The sequence below is a fragment of the Girardinichthys multiradiatus genome, chromosome 12, assembly GCF_021462225.1.
Source record: "Girardinichthys multiradiatus isolate DD_20200921_A chromosome 12, DD_fGirMul_XY1, whole genome shotgun sequence".
In the NCBI taxonomy this organism is placed as follows: Eukaryota; Metazoa; Chordata; class Actinopteri; order Cyprinodontiformes; family Goodeidae; genus Girardinichthys; species Girardinichthys multiradiatus.
This window is the reverse complement of record NC_061805.1, coordinates 25,912,014-25,928,528: the sequence shown is the minus strand read 5'-3', so window position 1 is coordinate 25,928,528 and position 16,515 is coordinate 25,912,014. Positions and strand designations below refer to the sequence as shown.

At 40.4% G+C, this 16,515-nt stretch overlaps 1 protein-coding gene across 2 annotated transcripts in view; it reads right to left on the bottom strand.

Moving 5' to 3' along the window:
• Positions 1–7,425: 7,425 nt before the first annotated feature.
• Positions 7,426–16,515, bottom strand: part of ptch1 (patched 1) — a 78,665-nt gene continuing 69,575 nt past the window's right edge. Inside the window, exons 21-24 of one of the 2 annotated variants that reach the window (XM_047381762.1) lie at positions 15,017–15,116; positions 13,338–13,697; positions 12,700–13,249; positions 7,426–10,820 (exon numbers count right to left, since the gene is read on the bottom strand). In XM_047381762.1, coding sequence (XP_047237718.1) covers positions 12,701–13,249; positions 13,338–13,697; positions 15,017–15,116 — 1,009 coding nt within the window. In that variant the 3' untranslated portion in view covers positions 7,426–10,820; position 12,700. The other variant, XM_047381763.1, reaches the window with a different exon arrangement.

Below are 16,515 nucleotides of genomic sequence, written 5' to 3'. Positions count from 1 at the left end.
CCAATGTCATGAATGGTTTGCCCTGGCTGGATCCATTTTACATAAAGTTCCTTCAGCCTTGCATAAAGCTCATGAGGGCTTTCATCTGTTTTAACTTCCTGGGCTCTGAATCTTTGTTTCTCAGGGTTAATATATTTTGAGAGAATGGCAGATTTAACTTTATCATAGTCTATTGAATCATCAATGTCCGCATGTATGTAGGCACCTCTAGCTTAATCAGTAAGCAAGGGTATCAAACGAAAAACCCAATCTGATTTCTGCCATCAATAAGCTGTAGTCATACATTCAGATGTGATTAGGAAATGTTCAATATAATCACATTCGGTTAATTTTTCCAATCTGCCCTATATTTATGGAAAAAACTTACATGCAGGTGAAATGGCTGCATTGGAATTAGGTGAAATTGGCTCAGCTTGGACCCCCTGAGCAGAGATAGAAGGATAATTGTCAGATTAGAACTAGCTTTCTCCAGAACTAGCTGCTGGAACATCTGATGGTGATGTTCTGACTTGTATTTCTGACTGCAGAAAACTGGTGTTGAAAGGCTTTGAATACTGTGCATTTACTTCACTCTGGTTTGCATCTCGAGCATCTCGGGCATCTACGGCATCCTGAAGTTGGTCATAGTTGATCAGATGATGGATGGCACTAAATCCAGGGCAAGCCTGGAAGAGGCTGCAAAAGGCTTAAGATTGGGGCAGAAGTTCGGCTTCCTGCAGGACCACCCTAAACATACAACCAGTGCTATAATAGAATGGTTTAGGTCAAAGCACATTCATATGCTAGAATGGCCAAGACAAAGTCCAGATTTAAATTCAACTGAGTAGCTGTGGACATAAAATTACCTGTTTACAGATCTGACAGATCTGACTGAGAGTTATTTTATCTGAGAAGACATCACATGAAGTCCCTATAAAATACACTGAAAACTGTCTGTAACACAAAATGTAAAATTGTTTTTGGGGCTATGAACACCTTCCGAAGCCTCTGTGAATAAATATCTGCTAACTTTAATGAACTGACACAATAAAGTAAGAAAAAAAAATGGGACAAAATTATTTCACATTTTGAGAGTCATACAGAAAATGACAACTTTCAATTACTGTTGAACCTTGCTTTAAACATTTGTGCATGTCAATGTTATTATTATTAAGTTCCATTGTTGTCATTCTCTGTGTATTCAGTAATGGAAGCTCATCTATGTTCATATAGAAAATATCATTGAGGTACTATGTATTTTCTGTCAGTTTGTCTCCACACACGGGTAAAATCTCCCTATTAGGGTCTTCTGAGCTTTTCTCCATGACCTGTTCTTCATTAGATGACTGTCATGGTGCCAGAATCAATAAGCACAGATGGAAGGAAATAAATATTTCTCCTCTCCTCGCCTCTTTGTGAATGGGCAGATCATTAGCAAATACCAAAGTGAATAACGTCATCACCCTGGAAAAGACCCTTCTTATATGTATTCTGCTCTTTTTTAGAAATTTGTCAGTCTTATTGTTATACATTATGGGCCCCAATTCGACACTGCCAAGTGTTTAAGGCATGTGACAATTGTACTTGCTCAACAATCTTGGCCACACATGCAAATATTTAGTTGTAGGTTTCTATCTGTGTCCTGCCCAGCTTCCCCGCTACATGGTGTTCAGAATGACGCATCTGTTTCCATACAATGTTGCATGTTTGCTGGCAAAGACAGACAGCACAGTTTAAACAGGGAGTTGGGTGGTGGGGTGCTCATCTGGTTCTGTGTGTGTGTGTGTGTGTGTGTGTTCCTGTCTTGGCATCACATTGAGAACCATTTTCCCGATTTCACCATCAAATTGAGGACCGTTTGTACCAAAGTGAGGACATTTTGCTGGTCCTCACGACCTATTTTGCTAACGGTTAGGTTTAGGACTAAGGTGTGAATGGGAGTCAACACATGGTCCTCACTACACATAGCAAAACAAGAGTGTGTGTGTGTGTGTGTGTGTGTGTGTGTGTGTGTGTGTGTGTGTGTGTGTGTGTGTGCCCACCAGGACTATATTAAACAAAAGTGTGACAGCATCCAACCTCAGTCTGTCTTCCTCGGAGTACATGGCAGTACATCATGCTAACATCTCACATGTGCTTGGAGCATTCGCACCCCCAGTAGTAATGAAGAGAAAGGGAATGAAGTGAGATGGATAAAGGCAACAGTAAAGTAGACAAAGACGAAACGGGGTGAAGTCAGATGGAAGCAGAACAGAAGTGAAGGAGTGTAGAAAGCTGAGGGCAGGATAAATGTTTCCAATGTAAACGGATGAGGGGGAGATGGTGACATTGGCTTGGCACCATTCTAGAGAGCTCGTCTGTAACGCAAAAAGAAAAAGAAGAGGGGCTGGGTGGGTTTTCCACCTCAACAGAATAAATGATGCGAAGGGAAATGGGAGTAAACAACATCAGTCATTATAATTATTCTCATACGACTACTCCCTCCACAATCCAGCACCCACCCACCCTACTCTTTTTACCCCTTTTCCTCCTCCAATTTCCATCTGTCTTAAATTCCAGTCCCTTTTCTGAACCTTCCCTGTGGCTTGATTACACCTTTTGCTTAATTTCCTACAATTCATTGGCTGTTTCTATACACCCCTCTTCTTTTCTGGCTTTTTGAAAATCAAAGCCTTCTATCTCTGACTTGAGTAGTGAAGTACAGTGCTTGGCAAAAACATTTAGTATAATTAAACATTTTCACATTTTCAGTGTTTTCACTGAAATTCTGATTGTGATTCTGATGATCCAATGAAATCTACAGTGCCTTGCAAAAGTATTCACACCCATTAAATGAGAAAAGATGTCATAACTGAATTACATCCATAAATTTAATGGATTTTACGAATAGGATATTGTAAAGGCAATTGGTTGCACTGGATTTATCTAGTGATGTCACACTAAAAGGGCTGAATACAAATGCATGCCATATTTTGTAGATTTTCATTTGTAAAAACTATTGAAATAAGGAATACTTTTCCTTCCATTTCACAGTTATATGCTGCTATGTCTTTGTGTGGCAAAGGTCTCAATAGAACAACATAAAGTCTGTGGTAGGAACATGACAAAATGTGAAAAAAGTTCAACTCCTTTGCAAGGCTTTGTATGTTGTATAGACAAAAGGGACAATGTGAAAAAAAATCAAAAGATGTTTGCTTTAACTGTTTTAAAAAATTTTCAGGTTCAATATGTTTAGAATAATACTTGCCTTAGCCTTGCTCAGTCTGCTTCATTGTTTGCAATCTTGTCTCTTTCTACAAAATTTTAAATCCATGTTGAATGCTACTATGAAGAGCAGCAAGAGTTGATGTTTTGGTTTTGTGAAGATCGGTTAAGGAGGACCCAGTAAAACTGCTAAAGCTATCAAAATCTAAATATGGAAAAAAAAAAAAGCTGTGTACTGAAATTACAGCTGCATTGCTTCTCTTTATATAATACATCAAATTTCACAAATATTTACTTTACATCATTCTCATGTTATTAGGCAGCACTGTAGCATGAAGAACAGTTCTTTTTAAGCCCAGCTTATGTAAGTCCAGCCACGGGGGACCTGGCACTCCACTTGTTCAGAACTGCTGTTGTTGGAAGAAGAAAGTCTCTCTGCGGGGAATAAAACAAGCAGCCGAGTTAAACGAGTCCCAGAAATGGACCAAACACCATTAATGTAGGAAACTTTCCCCAAACCATCTACTTTGATGCTCTAGAACTTCATGTCCATTCAAAGAAGAGCTGCTAGACTTATTCTGTACCTTTATTTACATTAAGTAAACTAAAGTTATTATTATGGCTTGGATGATAGTGTCACAGCCTGGATGACGGTGTCATGACTTTGTATGCTTCTGATTTAATTTAAATTTGTTTTAAACGGAGAAATAGCCGTGGATGCATTTTAAGGTAACACCTGAAAACACACTGCGTCCTTGTGGGAAAATTAGCCAGGATATTAGAAAGAGAACTGTGAACATGCACAAGTATCCTTCATCCATGAGCACAATTAGCAGATGCCTGAAGAAACCACATCCAACTGTTCAAATAATTACATGCAAGCATAAACAGCATGGGAATGTTCAGCAATCATACCATTCAGAAAACAGACGGGTTTTGTGTACAAAATGCAGTTGTACACTTAGTAAATTTATGTAAATTTCAAAATTTAAGTTTAAAAAAATATCTTGCCATTTATTCTGGCATTTGGCAAATAAAAACAGTTTTTGTAATCCTAAATGCCCTAAGATTAGGAAAAAGAAACGGCTGTGTCCTTTCACACAGTACATGTAATAGTCTGATTTCAGCTGTGCAATTTAATGTAGAAAATAAAGGTTTTAAACCCAGTAGCATCTAAAACACACAGCTCTTGTTGTCAATGCAGGCAGTTTCTGCAACTTAAGTCGGCTATTTACAAACTCCCGCGGCTTTGACGTCAATCATGCTAGAAGTACTTGTTCCTAAGCAGTTGTTGTGCACAGACGTACAGACACAGAAGCAAAAGCAGGTTCATGGTTGAATGCTTTTCAAGGTGTCTCTAAAGCCCCCATAGGTAAAACCCCTATTAGTCTAGAGCTGGAGTCACATCAACACACCATGTGATGTTTCCTGCAGATTTATTCTTAAGCTCCCCTGTTCATAAAGAATGTGCAAACCAGGCTCTGGATTTGGCAGCAGTGATCGCGCATGCATGTGTGTGTCCCGTGCAGTCATGTCAACAGAGCAATCATTCATGTGGAGGAGAGTATACACTTGGAGGGCTTAACTCTGCCGGCATGTGATGATGGACAAGCCATTCAGGGAATAAGTGAGTGATGTAGAGAATTGGGGGGTGATGGATGGAATAGAGGGAGCCAAACACAAAAAGCAGGAAATCCCTTTCTATAATTGCATTTACAAATGTAGGTTACAGATAAGGAAGCAAAGAAAGGAAAAAAAGTTACAAAAAAGGAAGACAGGCTAAGCTGAATGTCCGCTCTGTGGTCAACCAAGCAGGGCAGAGAGCCATGGTTAACAATCCACTAGTCCAGAAGGGAATAAACTTCCTAATTGGCCGCACTTTTATGCTTCCCCAATCTTTCCAACACCCTTTCAGTTGGCTTAAAGGACAGGTACCGGAAACACTTATTCATTAACAACCTTGAGCTTGTTAGCCTCAGTGAAGCACCCTTCAGAATTTGAGGGGAACTCAAGGGTGTGTGTATGTGTGTGCAGATGCGTTTGTGAGGAAACAAGAGGTAAGGGGGGGTGGGGGGGTTAAAGGCTAAGGCAGGGCCTTTTGGAGGGGGGTGTGTTGGTTTGGTGACCTGGGGTCCTCAAACAGATGAGGGGAGTGCTGGTGAAAGAGATCTTAACAACATTACAACTCAATGAACCATGTCTCTTAGAAGCAAGCTTTGGGTGGGCACATTCATTTTTAGGATGTCCTGTGCTTTTGTGAGAATATAAAGTGTTTTGCTAAAGCATTAATAACCCGTGGAGATTTTTCAAATTTTGTCAAATGTTAAATGTGTATGCATTTTATGTAGTAGACCACAACAAAAATAGCATGTAATTTTGAAGAAAAATAACAGATGTTTTTCAATTTTTTTTAGAAAATAAAAATCTGAAATGTATGTTGTGCATTATTTTGCTTTGATAATCCTAAACAATATAAAACACAACCAATTGCCTTTAGAAGTAAAAGAGGCCATCTGTGTGTGATTTATTTTCTCAGTATAAATCCAGCTGTTCTGTGAAGGAATCATAGGTATGTTAGAAAGCATTTATGAACAAACAGCAACATGAAAACAAAGGAACACAGCTGACTGGAAAGGGACAAAGTAGCAGAGAAATTTCTATTTCTATATATATTTTATTTATTTATATTAATATCCCAAGCTTTGAACTTTTGAAGCACCGCCTTTCAAGGTATTGCGCAACCGCAAACATACCCATAAATGGCCGTTCATCTACACTGACAAGACAGGCAAGAGGAGCATTATTTATTGCTGAAAGAAAATCCTAAAAAGTCTAACTTGCAGTTTGACACAAGTTATGTAAACTTGTGGAAGAAGGAGCTCAGGAAAAGTTGAGAGCAAAATTTGTCACCTTGAACACACCATTTCAAGAGCAAAACATGATGGTGGCATAATTGTGCTGTGGGCCTTTCTTTTGCAGGGACAGGGAAACTGGTTAGAGTTAATGGGACGATGGAAGCAGCTAAATGCAGGGCAATCCCTGAAGCAAACCTGCAGAGGTTGAACAAACTTGAGTCTGTGTTGGAGGTTTAACTTCCAGCAGGACAATGACTCTCAACATGCCAGCGGAGCTACAATGGAATGGTTTAGATCAAAGCATATTCATGTCTTGAAATGGCAGAGCCTAAGTCCAGAGCCAAGTCCAACTAAGAAGCTGTGGGAAGACTTAAAAATTGATGTTTGTGGACTTTCTCCATCCAATCTGACTGAGCTTGAGCTATTGAGCAAAGGGAGAATGGGTAAACATTTTCATCACCAGATGTGCAAAACTGGAAGAGACATACCCTGAAAGACTTTCAACAAAGGGTGGCTTTACAAGGTATTGACTCAGGGGGGCTGACAACAAATCAAAGCACATTGAAACATTTTACAATCTACTGTACAAACATGCACTACTTTGAGTTGGTCTATCACATAAGATCCCAATGAAATACATTGAAGTGTGAAAAAAATTCAACGACTAGGAATGCATTCGTAAGAGTCTCTAGGTATTAGAAAAAATAAGCATTTAAACATCTTTCTTCTCTGGATTATTCACAGACATCTGCATTTTTATCCTGACTGCTGCATGACAAACTCTGCATTAGTATTCTACCTTTGTTCCTCACTCTCATGAAACAACAGCATAAAAAAGTCAAGTCTTGTTAGAGAAGTTCAAAACATGATGCACAACATCCGAGTACTTTGGTCCGCAAACACATTTGCAGAATTTGGTGTTTTTATTGGCCTTAAAAGATAACTACATGCCTAACGCTTTCCTCTTAAAGCTGATCCAGGGTCAGTCAATTTCTCCATGCAAGCAGATTTAACAAACTAACGCATATTTGTATCTCCATTGTGATGCTTTCTTGCAGCTCAGCTAAAGCTTCGTCCCCACAACCACTTCTTTGCCACCCATGCAGCTGACAAGGCCCTCCTTGCTGCACCATTGGTGCACTAAGCTCAGGACCACATGTCCTTTCTCATTACTCTGAACAGGCCAGCTGTATTGTAACTACAACCAATTTCCTTGCAGTCTATAAAGCTGTCAATCAAAATCATAGAAAATAGTGAGTGGAGGAGGGAGCTGCAGGGGCGGAGCTGGGTGGGCTTTGAGGGAGGGCTGCAGGGGCAGGAGACCAGATGTCAAGAAAGAGGATAAAGGTAGGAAGAGAGGGTCAATGAAACAACAGTCAGACCAAAGTTTTCTTTTTAAATTTCCATTTATTAAAGTTATGAACAAAAGAAACAAATAAGTTATATTTTCATTTGTTAGAATTCTATCAGTGTTTGAACATTAATATTTAGAGAGCGAGTACAAAATCCTACTTTCATGGCTATCTTCTGATAAACCCATAGAAACAGCTGTCTCTCTCCAAGGATCGGAACATAATACTGAAGGGGAGGCGGCCATGTTGTCTCACACAACAGTTAGCAATGAAAGTGTGCACCTTTCTTTTTTTTCTTTCTTATGGTATATCATTACATAATAAACTCTTTAGAAATATACTTCTGTCAAATAGCTTGACAACTACTATGTACACTACAAAAATAAATTTTCATATAAATAAATTATATGGCATACATTTATCTTTGTAACTGAAAAACAGCATAAATCCACGCCAACCGTGACCCCCAAAAAAATGGCAGTCTGAAAAAGTCAGATTTTTTTTCCTTTTAAAATCCCCTAAGAGCTATGATGAGATCTGTAGTGTACAAAACAAACAATGTTATATACTCTTTTTCTTCCTATTTAACATTAGTAAGCACTTTATACAGATCAACTCCACTAATGTAAAAAAACATTGCTGTAATAGTGTTTTTTTTTTTTCAATAGACATAGAAATCCCTGCATTTTGTTATCCACTGGCATTTTAACAATAAAAGATTTTTATATTACAAAAATATAAATATCGAAATTGAACAAAACAAAGTACAAACAGAGAAATGAATAAACTAGTTGCCAGCTATGATTCTCTCCGCTGCTGCCAATGTGACAAATGGGAGGAAAAAAAAAAAACAAAACTAAAAGAGGCAAAGAAAGTAACCAATTTCAGGCATGCAGCTGATGTACGGTGGCTCTCAAAATTGTACACACCCTTGTTAAAATGCCTGTTTTTTGTGATGTGAAATGATGAGACTTTAATAAATATTTTTCTAGAAGTCTAAACTAAGGAGTAGGCCTGAAACTGAAGAACTTTGTCTAACCTGGCTAAAATCACCTAAAATCTTGTGGGTGACTATGTTACAGTCTGATGAAACCAAAACTGAACTTTTGGGCTAATGTTCAAGATAGTACATTTGGAACATCACAGACAGAACTCCATACACAACGAAACATGGTGGTGGCGGCATCTGGGGTTAGATTTCTGTTTTGTTTTTTTAAATCAAGGTGGAAAAAATTGTTAAAGGTACCAAAAAGAAGGCTGAAGATGAATTAAGCACCAAATTAACTAGAGAATGACTATATAAGAGGAAAATTTAAGTTTTGCAACAGCATGTCTAGAGCTTAGAACTAAATCCGACAGAAAATCTGTGGGATCACCTAAAGGGGGAAGAAATGTCTGCTTGATATGATAAATTTGAGGAACTTTTGCCAAGCAAAGTGCAAAACAATTACCAGGTCAAGATGTTGGGATGATGAAGGATCCCTGCCAAAGAAGACTGAATGCTAAAAATGAATCAAAGGTGTTTTGACAAAGTACTGGTTTATGTCACCAGGTAATTGCACTGTGTTGTTTCCCTACATACAAATTAGTTTGTCTTTCTTTAGTTGAAATATACAGGATGCATGTCACATTATATGAATAAAAAGTTTTAAAATTACTTATCACGGCCTGAATTTTCATATCACAAAAACCTGACATTTCAACAAAGGTTTGTATGGCTTTGAGAACCACCACAGCTCGGTGATCAGGAGGAGAAAAGACCTATGAGTGTTGGAGACTGAGCGTGAGTACAAAAAAAAGGTTGCTGTAGAGGGAGACCAAAGGGGCCCATGGAGGCTACAGGTACGCCTGCTGGCACTGACACATGCAGGCACAAACCGGCCGTAGCTGGTGAAGAGAGGGGGCGGTGAGGTGCAAAAAACTGACCCGACCCGTCCTCCCCCACCTTCCACCCTCATAAGGCTCAGGCTTGTGCAATTTAGCAGCTGAGGGGAGATGTCCAATTAGTGTCATGGCCTTATGTTGTGGATTTTTAAGAGCTGAGGTCAGTGGGGACAGCTGTGGCCAAACTAGGACCAGTTGTCTTTACTGTCATTAAAAAACGGGGGCCCTCAGATGCAGGCAAAGGACCAGAGTTGTGAAGAGAACCAATACACACACAAACACACATATGAGGCCTTATTGGTCTTAGCCCTTTGCAGGCTGCATTGTCTAGCTTATTGGATGGACAGAAAGAGCTACTTCAAGCGAGATATATTCCTGTGAATGAAACGCAGTCAAGTGCTATTTTGTGTCGGGTCATACAGTATTACAGTCTGAGCTTTAGCTTATCCACAAGACAAAGCCTCAATATAGGGTGCAGAGGTAGCACCTTGTTTCTTTTTTGACCCTGTTCCAGAATCAGTAACGTGAAGGTCCCTGTAAAAGGTAAGAGTTCATTTCTGAGGTGGGTTCTGAGGCTGCTCGGAACCTGTTTGAGCCTGCCAGAGTTTTTTAACATCATAAAACCTCTTACAGTAAAATACAACCAGTCCTAAAAGACAGTGATACAAAGCTGAGTGCCGAAACAAGTTTCAAGGCCAGAAGTAAAAAAAAAAGAAAAAAGAAAATTATAACAACTTAAAATGTCTTCATACCAACTCATTTTAAATAGCACGCATAGCGTGTCGAGTTAAAACAGTAATTGTTTCATATCTACCACAGGTTTGTGATAAAATAAAAAATTAATAGTTTTACAAGCGTACCTTTATACAATAATAAAAACACACACAAACAAATGTACCATAGCTTTGTTGGATGATTCTAACAGCTTCCCTCATGTTTTAAATGAGTGTAAATGTTAGTCTGTACTGAGGATGTATCTGGTGAATGGGGCTGTTCCACTTTACACAACCCAAAACATCCCCCCCCCCACCCACCACACACACACACGCGCACTTACCTAGATAGGTAACTTGTTCTGTCCAAACAAAAGATTTGCATAGTGTTAAAAATGTACATTAGTATTAAAAAAATAAAATTCCGAGCAGCAACTGTGAATGCTGACAGGTATGTTTGTCCTACGTTGAGCTTCCTATTGGCACAGATCCACAGATAAGTGAACAGTAATCAGAGTATACACACACACACGCACACACACATACAACATATACAATAACCCCCTCAGTCTATTAACAAGTAGGAGTTGTACAGCTTCTAAAAATTATATTTACTATTTGTTTATATTTACATATGTATAGATCTTTTAAATATAGCTAGAAATATCTAAAACAATAGTCCACTGTGTTACAGTAACATTGAGCACCATTATGGCAACACTGGCAAGCTTTTACGCTACGTGGGGTCAGAGGTGGGGCTGTGCCAAGCTGGGTCAGCTGCTTAGTAAGACAGGGGAGTCCATCTTTGGCCATAGTGCTTCTCTTCTCCAGAGCTGGGAGAAAACAAAACATTGAGAGTATATTGTAAGTGGATTAAGATGAATGGTCAAGTGTTTTACAATGATAGTAAGTCAGTGATTTTACTGTTATTTAAGATGCACACAGAATTAGGCTGGCGACCAGAATCGGACAATTTTATCTAGTTTGGACACTGATTTGTGATTGGCTGCTTAAAAAACAGGGAACTGATTTTTCAAATCTGTAATTGCTCCATACATAAGCTCTGATAGGTCACTGTATCAACAACACTCTTCGGTGTGGAAGTCGTTACTGAGACAAGAGGACACAGCCATTTTCAGCGTCAACACACTGTTTTTAAGTGAAGTACAAAAGCTCTAGTACGTTTCAAGAAAGAAAACTAAATGCCCCTTGAGGCTGCTACTTTTAACCCTCCTGCAGTCCTGGGGGGGGTTGCACGGACCGCGTGGGCACTACTGGAGTTTTCCTACACGCCCGGCTGCAGGGACCCCTCCACATCACATTTCCGACCACTGCCCTAGATATTTGGTCCTGGGGGGGTCAGAGCAACCCCGCGTACAGTTCTTTCTGGCGCCTCCCGTGACAGCTGCCTTGCTCTGTACTAGCGCTTAGCCAGGACTACGGGAGGGTTAAACAAACCCTTTAAAATAAAGATATCCTACTTTTCTGGCCAATTTTCAATCTCTGTTTTCTGTAAAACTTTGCAATGCTCACAGAGATTGGAAAAATACAAAAACAATAGCACAGGTGACGTCACTGTGTGTGTTTGAGAGAGAACTGTCGCTGGGAAAACAGCATTTTAATAGGTTACAAAAAAGACAAAATTATTCCAGTGTTGAAATTTTAAACTGTAATTAGTGTGTGGCAAGACTAGCATTACTAAAAATTGTATGCATTAACTCTGACATTTTCAAAAAATGTTTCTTTATTTCTAATTCCAGCAGGTTTTACAAGAGGCCGAAAGCCCAACATGATTAAACGGAGCAAATAAACTAAATAAACTGTAGATGTGCCTCAACATGTCTGAGCCTCATTTGACTTTAATTTTAAAGGCCTCATTGATACACATACATTATAGCTTTTAGTCTTATTCCTTCAGAAACAACTTCCACACTAAAGAGTGTTGTGCTCAACCTATGCCCTACTTTGGCAGGCTTCAATCCACTTAGCCCATTTTGCGACCATTGCCATTACTGACTTTTCAGGCCCGGTACTGGCTTTCTTGGCCCTTCCTATCAGCAGGTATCATTGTGGCTGAGCAGGGCTGAAATGAGATTTGAACACACTGCTGTTCAATGACTGTCCATGAGCATGGTCAGCCAAATGCCAATGACATGAAAAGGTTTTCGCCAAGGAAGAGGAGAGACAGATAAGCCACAGATTTTACCGCACACCGCAGTGGCAGGAAAAGCTAAAAAAAACTCAAGAGTGACTACAAAAATATTAAGGACCACAATGGCCACAGAGGCTCAAACTGAAAGCCAGGGAGGAGGTTCAAAATCATTGACGCCATTTTTGGCCATCGTCCCACAAGTTGTTGAGTTGAGGTTGGTCTGGGCTCTGCTACCTCACGTATTTTACTTTGCACAGCACATGATGCTGACGGCTGGAGATAAGGCTTGAAGCTTGAAGCCAGCTGTTAATGAAAACAACAAGTTCTGTGCTGAGTAGAGCGGAGTGAAGCCATGCGGTGCTGGAACCGTGAATGAAAAACAGGCATTAGCAACTCTAAGGTATTGTGTGTTCACTAAATGAAAGTAAACTGGTTCTGGTTACTTATTGATTTCTCTGTGCATTTCTAGTAATATTCTTTTATGATCTGTCTGTGATTAAATCAATTTTATATATGAAACAGAACTGCCTATGAACCTACTGGAGGAACTCAAGTCTCACCTCAGCTTGCCCGTCTGCTGTGGTTCCTCTCAGCTGCCTCCGATTCCAAATCTTGGAGCTCAACAGTTTCCACCTTGGCCTCCCTAGTCCCTGTGTGGGTGTACAGAGGCACGTGAGGGTCCTGAAAGGCTGGTTCTGGCTCCTGTGGCCCCGATGGGCAGTAACTGTCTGTTGCAGTGTATTCTGGGAAGGAGGAAACTGGACCTTGGCCGGAGAATGGGGCAGGGTGAACGGCTACAGTGACCGAGGCTGATGCCGTCACTGTGGTAATAGGCTGACAAAAAGGAGCATTGTTGGTGTTTTGGTGCGGGAGGTGGTGATGATGCTGTTGGTGATGATGAGGTTGTGAGTTGTGGGAGGAGTGAGCACTGTGGCCTGCTGAATGTTCTCTGTAGCTGCGAGAGCCGTGGTGGCCCCCAGCCTCGGTAGCAGTTTCAAAAGCGTCAATGCGCGGGTGGGCTGGGGGTGAGGCCTGCCAGTGCTGCTGGCCCCTGGGGTCCCTGCTGCCGTTTGGCTGAGTAATGCCGTGCTGGAACCCAGAATCAAAACCCTGAGAAGGAACAAACTGCAATGAGTGATACTCATTTTAAAAGTCTGACACATGCAAAGAAAAAAAAACGTTTGCATGAATTCCTTACCGAAGACATATTATAGGGTGGGGGGTCAGACTGCTGTCTCGGTGAACACCGTTGTCCTGACCCTGCTCTCCTTTCCTCTTCTGTCCGGGACGCTCTTCCTCTGGTGGTTCGGAGGTTGTTGTGCTGCTCTTCTGTTTGAGTGTGTCCTCTGTGTGTATAAAGGTTGTAGTTCTGCACCTCTTGGCTAATTCCAGACACTGTAGCATTAGAGCTGTACTCCGAGTCTGATGAATCCGTGGCAGCACCTGCGTTTGTGACGGGTCCAGAGGTTTGGTGAGGACGGACCGAGAAATGAACCACTCGAGGAGGGGCCTCTGGGCAGGGGGTAGGTAATCGACTACGGCCATCAGCTGGTGAAACCTAACCAACAAGAGGATGAAAACAAAAAAGGCAATCAGTTTTTGGACATCTTTTAGTCACTTTTTTATTAATAAAATCTGTTTTTCTGTTCAACAAAGACTATTCTCATGAGGTTTTAGTAGAGCTGTAACAATATCTTGCTGCAAAAGATCTCCAAATATTTTTCATGAACATGAAGTCTGTACTGTAAAGCATCATCCAATCACTGTTAGCATCGTTATGAGACCCAGAGGAGAGTACTTGACAGAGTCAACTAAATAAATTGGCTGACAGCACTCAGTTATATTAGACAACAAAGCCCTTGATACTTGAGAATACAGGGACTCACTAACCATTAGTGGTTAATTGTAAAGGACATAGGATGCTGGCATGATATGGAAACAACTGAAATACCAAAGGTTTAACTAACTTGTTTGGTTAACAGTCACGATATGGGGGACTGACATTAAGCCTTTTAGTCTATAAATGAGCAGATACTCTTATGCTAAAATGAAAATAGTAACTGATCCACTTCATCTTCATCAGATTGTTTACTGGTATACAATATGTGACTAACTACTAAGTCCAAGACAAATTTCACCAAGGGGAAAATAGGGTACACTATTTGGTATAAATGTTTTCACTCGCCTGCCTTTGCGCACATTTAAACTTGAGTGACATCCCATTCTTAATCCATAGAGTTGAATATGATGTTGGCTTGCCTTTTGTGGCTATAATGGCTTCAGCTCTTTTAGGAAGGATTTCCACAAGGTTTCAGAGGGTATTTTGGGGAATTCCTAAATATTCTCTTCAGAATCACATTTGTGAGGTCAGACACTGTTGTTGGACAAGAAGGACTGGTTCACAATCTAGCTCTAATTATTCCCAAGTTAGACGTTAACTAGGGGCATTTAGTAGCGAGGAAATTACATGACAGATTTATAACAGGTGACCTCCAATCATGGTACCACACTGGTATTTATTGAGCTCCTGATAGTGTTTATATGGGCAGTCTGTATGGCTAGGTGCTGGATTTGATATACCTGTCGCCAGAGAAGTGATTGGAAAACCTAAAATGAATGATTTGGATAGGTGAGTGAAGATTTTTGGTATTATTATTATTATAGTGTATTTGGTTGTTTACTTTGTACAACATAAAGAAAACAATATGGCTAAAATATGGCTAAATCTTATAATGTGCTCATGAAACCAATATTGTATGTGATCCAGTCTTGTGAGCTGGTTGTTTGTTACATCCCTACGCTATATTGATATCAACACAAAAAGCCAGGTTGACCAAAATTGCATTCTAATTGAGGTTTCCGTTTTTGAGATCATACCTCTGGATAAGGTCCAAAGTATGAGAGTAATACTGGGAGAAGGACCAATCCGTTCAGTACTCCAAGAACTGTTAGGATGGCTAATACTGCAAAGAAATACCTGCAATACAAAACACACATGAAAAGGTTAAAAAAATTTAAGTAAAAATGCTAAACTTTCTCAAATGCTGAAAAACAGCATTTACCATTTATTTGGCTCCCTAAAACATTTTCTAAAAATACAGTAAAAACAAACATGAGGCAAAATGCATGACACTGCCAAAAACAGCATACGCATAGGGTTGCTCAGACCAACGACGACAGACACGAAGAAACAACGAAAACACCTGCGAAGACCACAAGTGTTTATACGTGGGGAGACATGCTCAGGTTCAACTGCCACAAATGCCCAAAATAATACTTCCACAAAGACACCAGCCACTCCCCAAACAAAACACACATGTACAACCCCCCCCCTCCTGGCAAAGAGGGTTAGTTTTAAAGAAGCCACAGAGAGAAAAGAAAGGGGAAGCATAATTAGCTAGAGCTGGTTAATTCAAAGGCACAGGAATAAAAGGGGAAAAGGGAGACTGGGGGTGGGGGGTATTGGGGTGAGGGCACTCTCTCTTGGGTGTGTGGTGTATAAGCAAACATGGGGAAAACAAAGCAAAGAGGAATGTGAACGGAGGGGGTAAAGGAGGTTGAAGAGGGAGGACATCGGAGTATAAAGTGGGGTGGGGGCACAGAAGGACAGGGGCCTCTCTTTCCTCTCTGGTTTAAAAAAGGGAGTGAGAGAGGCAAACAAATGAAGTGAAGGGTATAGCATTTAAACACTTTTGGATGAAGAGAAGGGAACCCTGAGAGCACCACCCTTCCCTGGCCTCTCTCCCTCAATCTTTTTATTTTTCTTTCCATCTTATTCACTCCCTTCCTTCCAGCTAAGCTCCTGTGAAATTCCCGGCCACTCCACAATCCCCCGTCTAATTAAATCTGTATGTATCAGGTAAGACCCCACACTCTCCACTCTAAACCTTGCCCTCGCTCAAACCAAGCCTTTACATAAGGAAGAGCTCTCCTTTTCATTGGCCACGTCAAAAGGCGCTGTCAGGACACCTAGATGCACAACAGCTAACCCATCTGTTCAATGTTTTACTTTTGAGTAAGGGTAGATCACCTGAGGTTCTGATGTGTTTGTGTGATACGCAGATGATATTGTAGTGTTTGCTACAATATACAAAGTCTCCATCCATACCTGTTTTAGACAGGGTTGCCAACTTTTAAGTGAATGTGGGAGTGAGATTAGTCCCGCATTTAGTTATTCAGGAGAGTTTTTCACAGCTGCTCAGTTATGACATTCGCTCTACATTTCTCAATATATTCTGCAGCTCTAATATGCTTATGCTTGTTAGGTTAATTTTTAAATATATTTCAATTGCTGGAGAAAGGAACACTCAGTGGTTGCTAGTGGTTGTGATGTATTGATTGTAGGCATTGTACTGACATATGTCATAAAAGTAAGG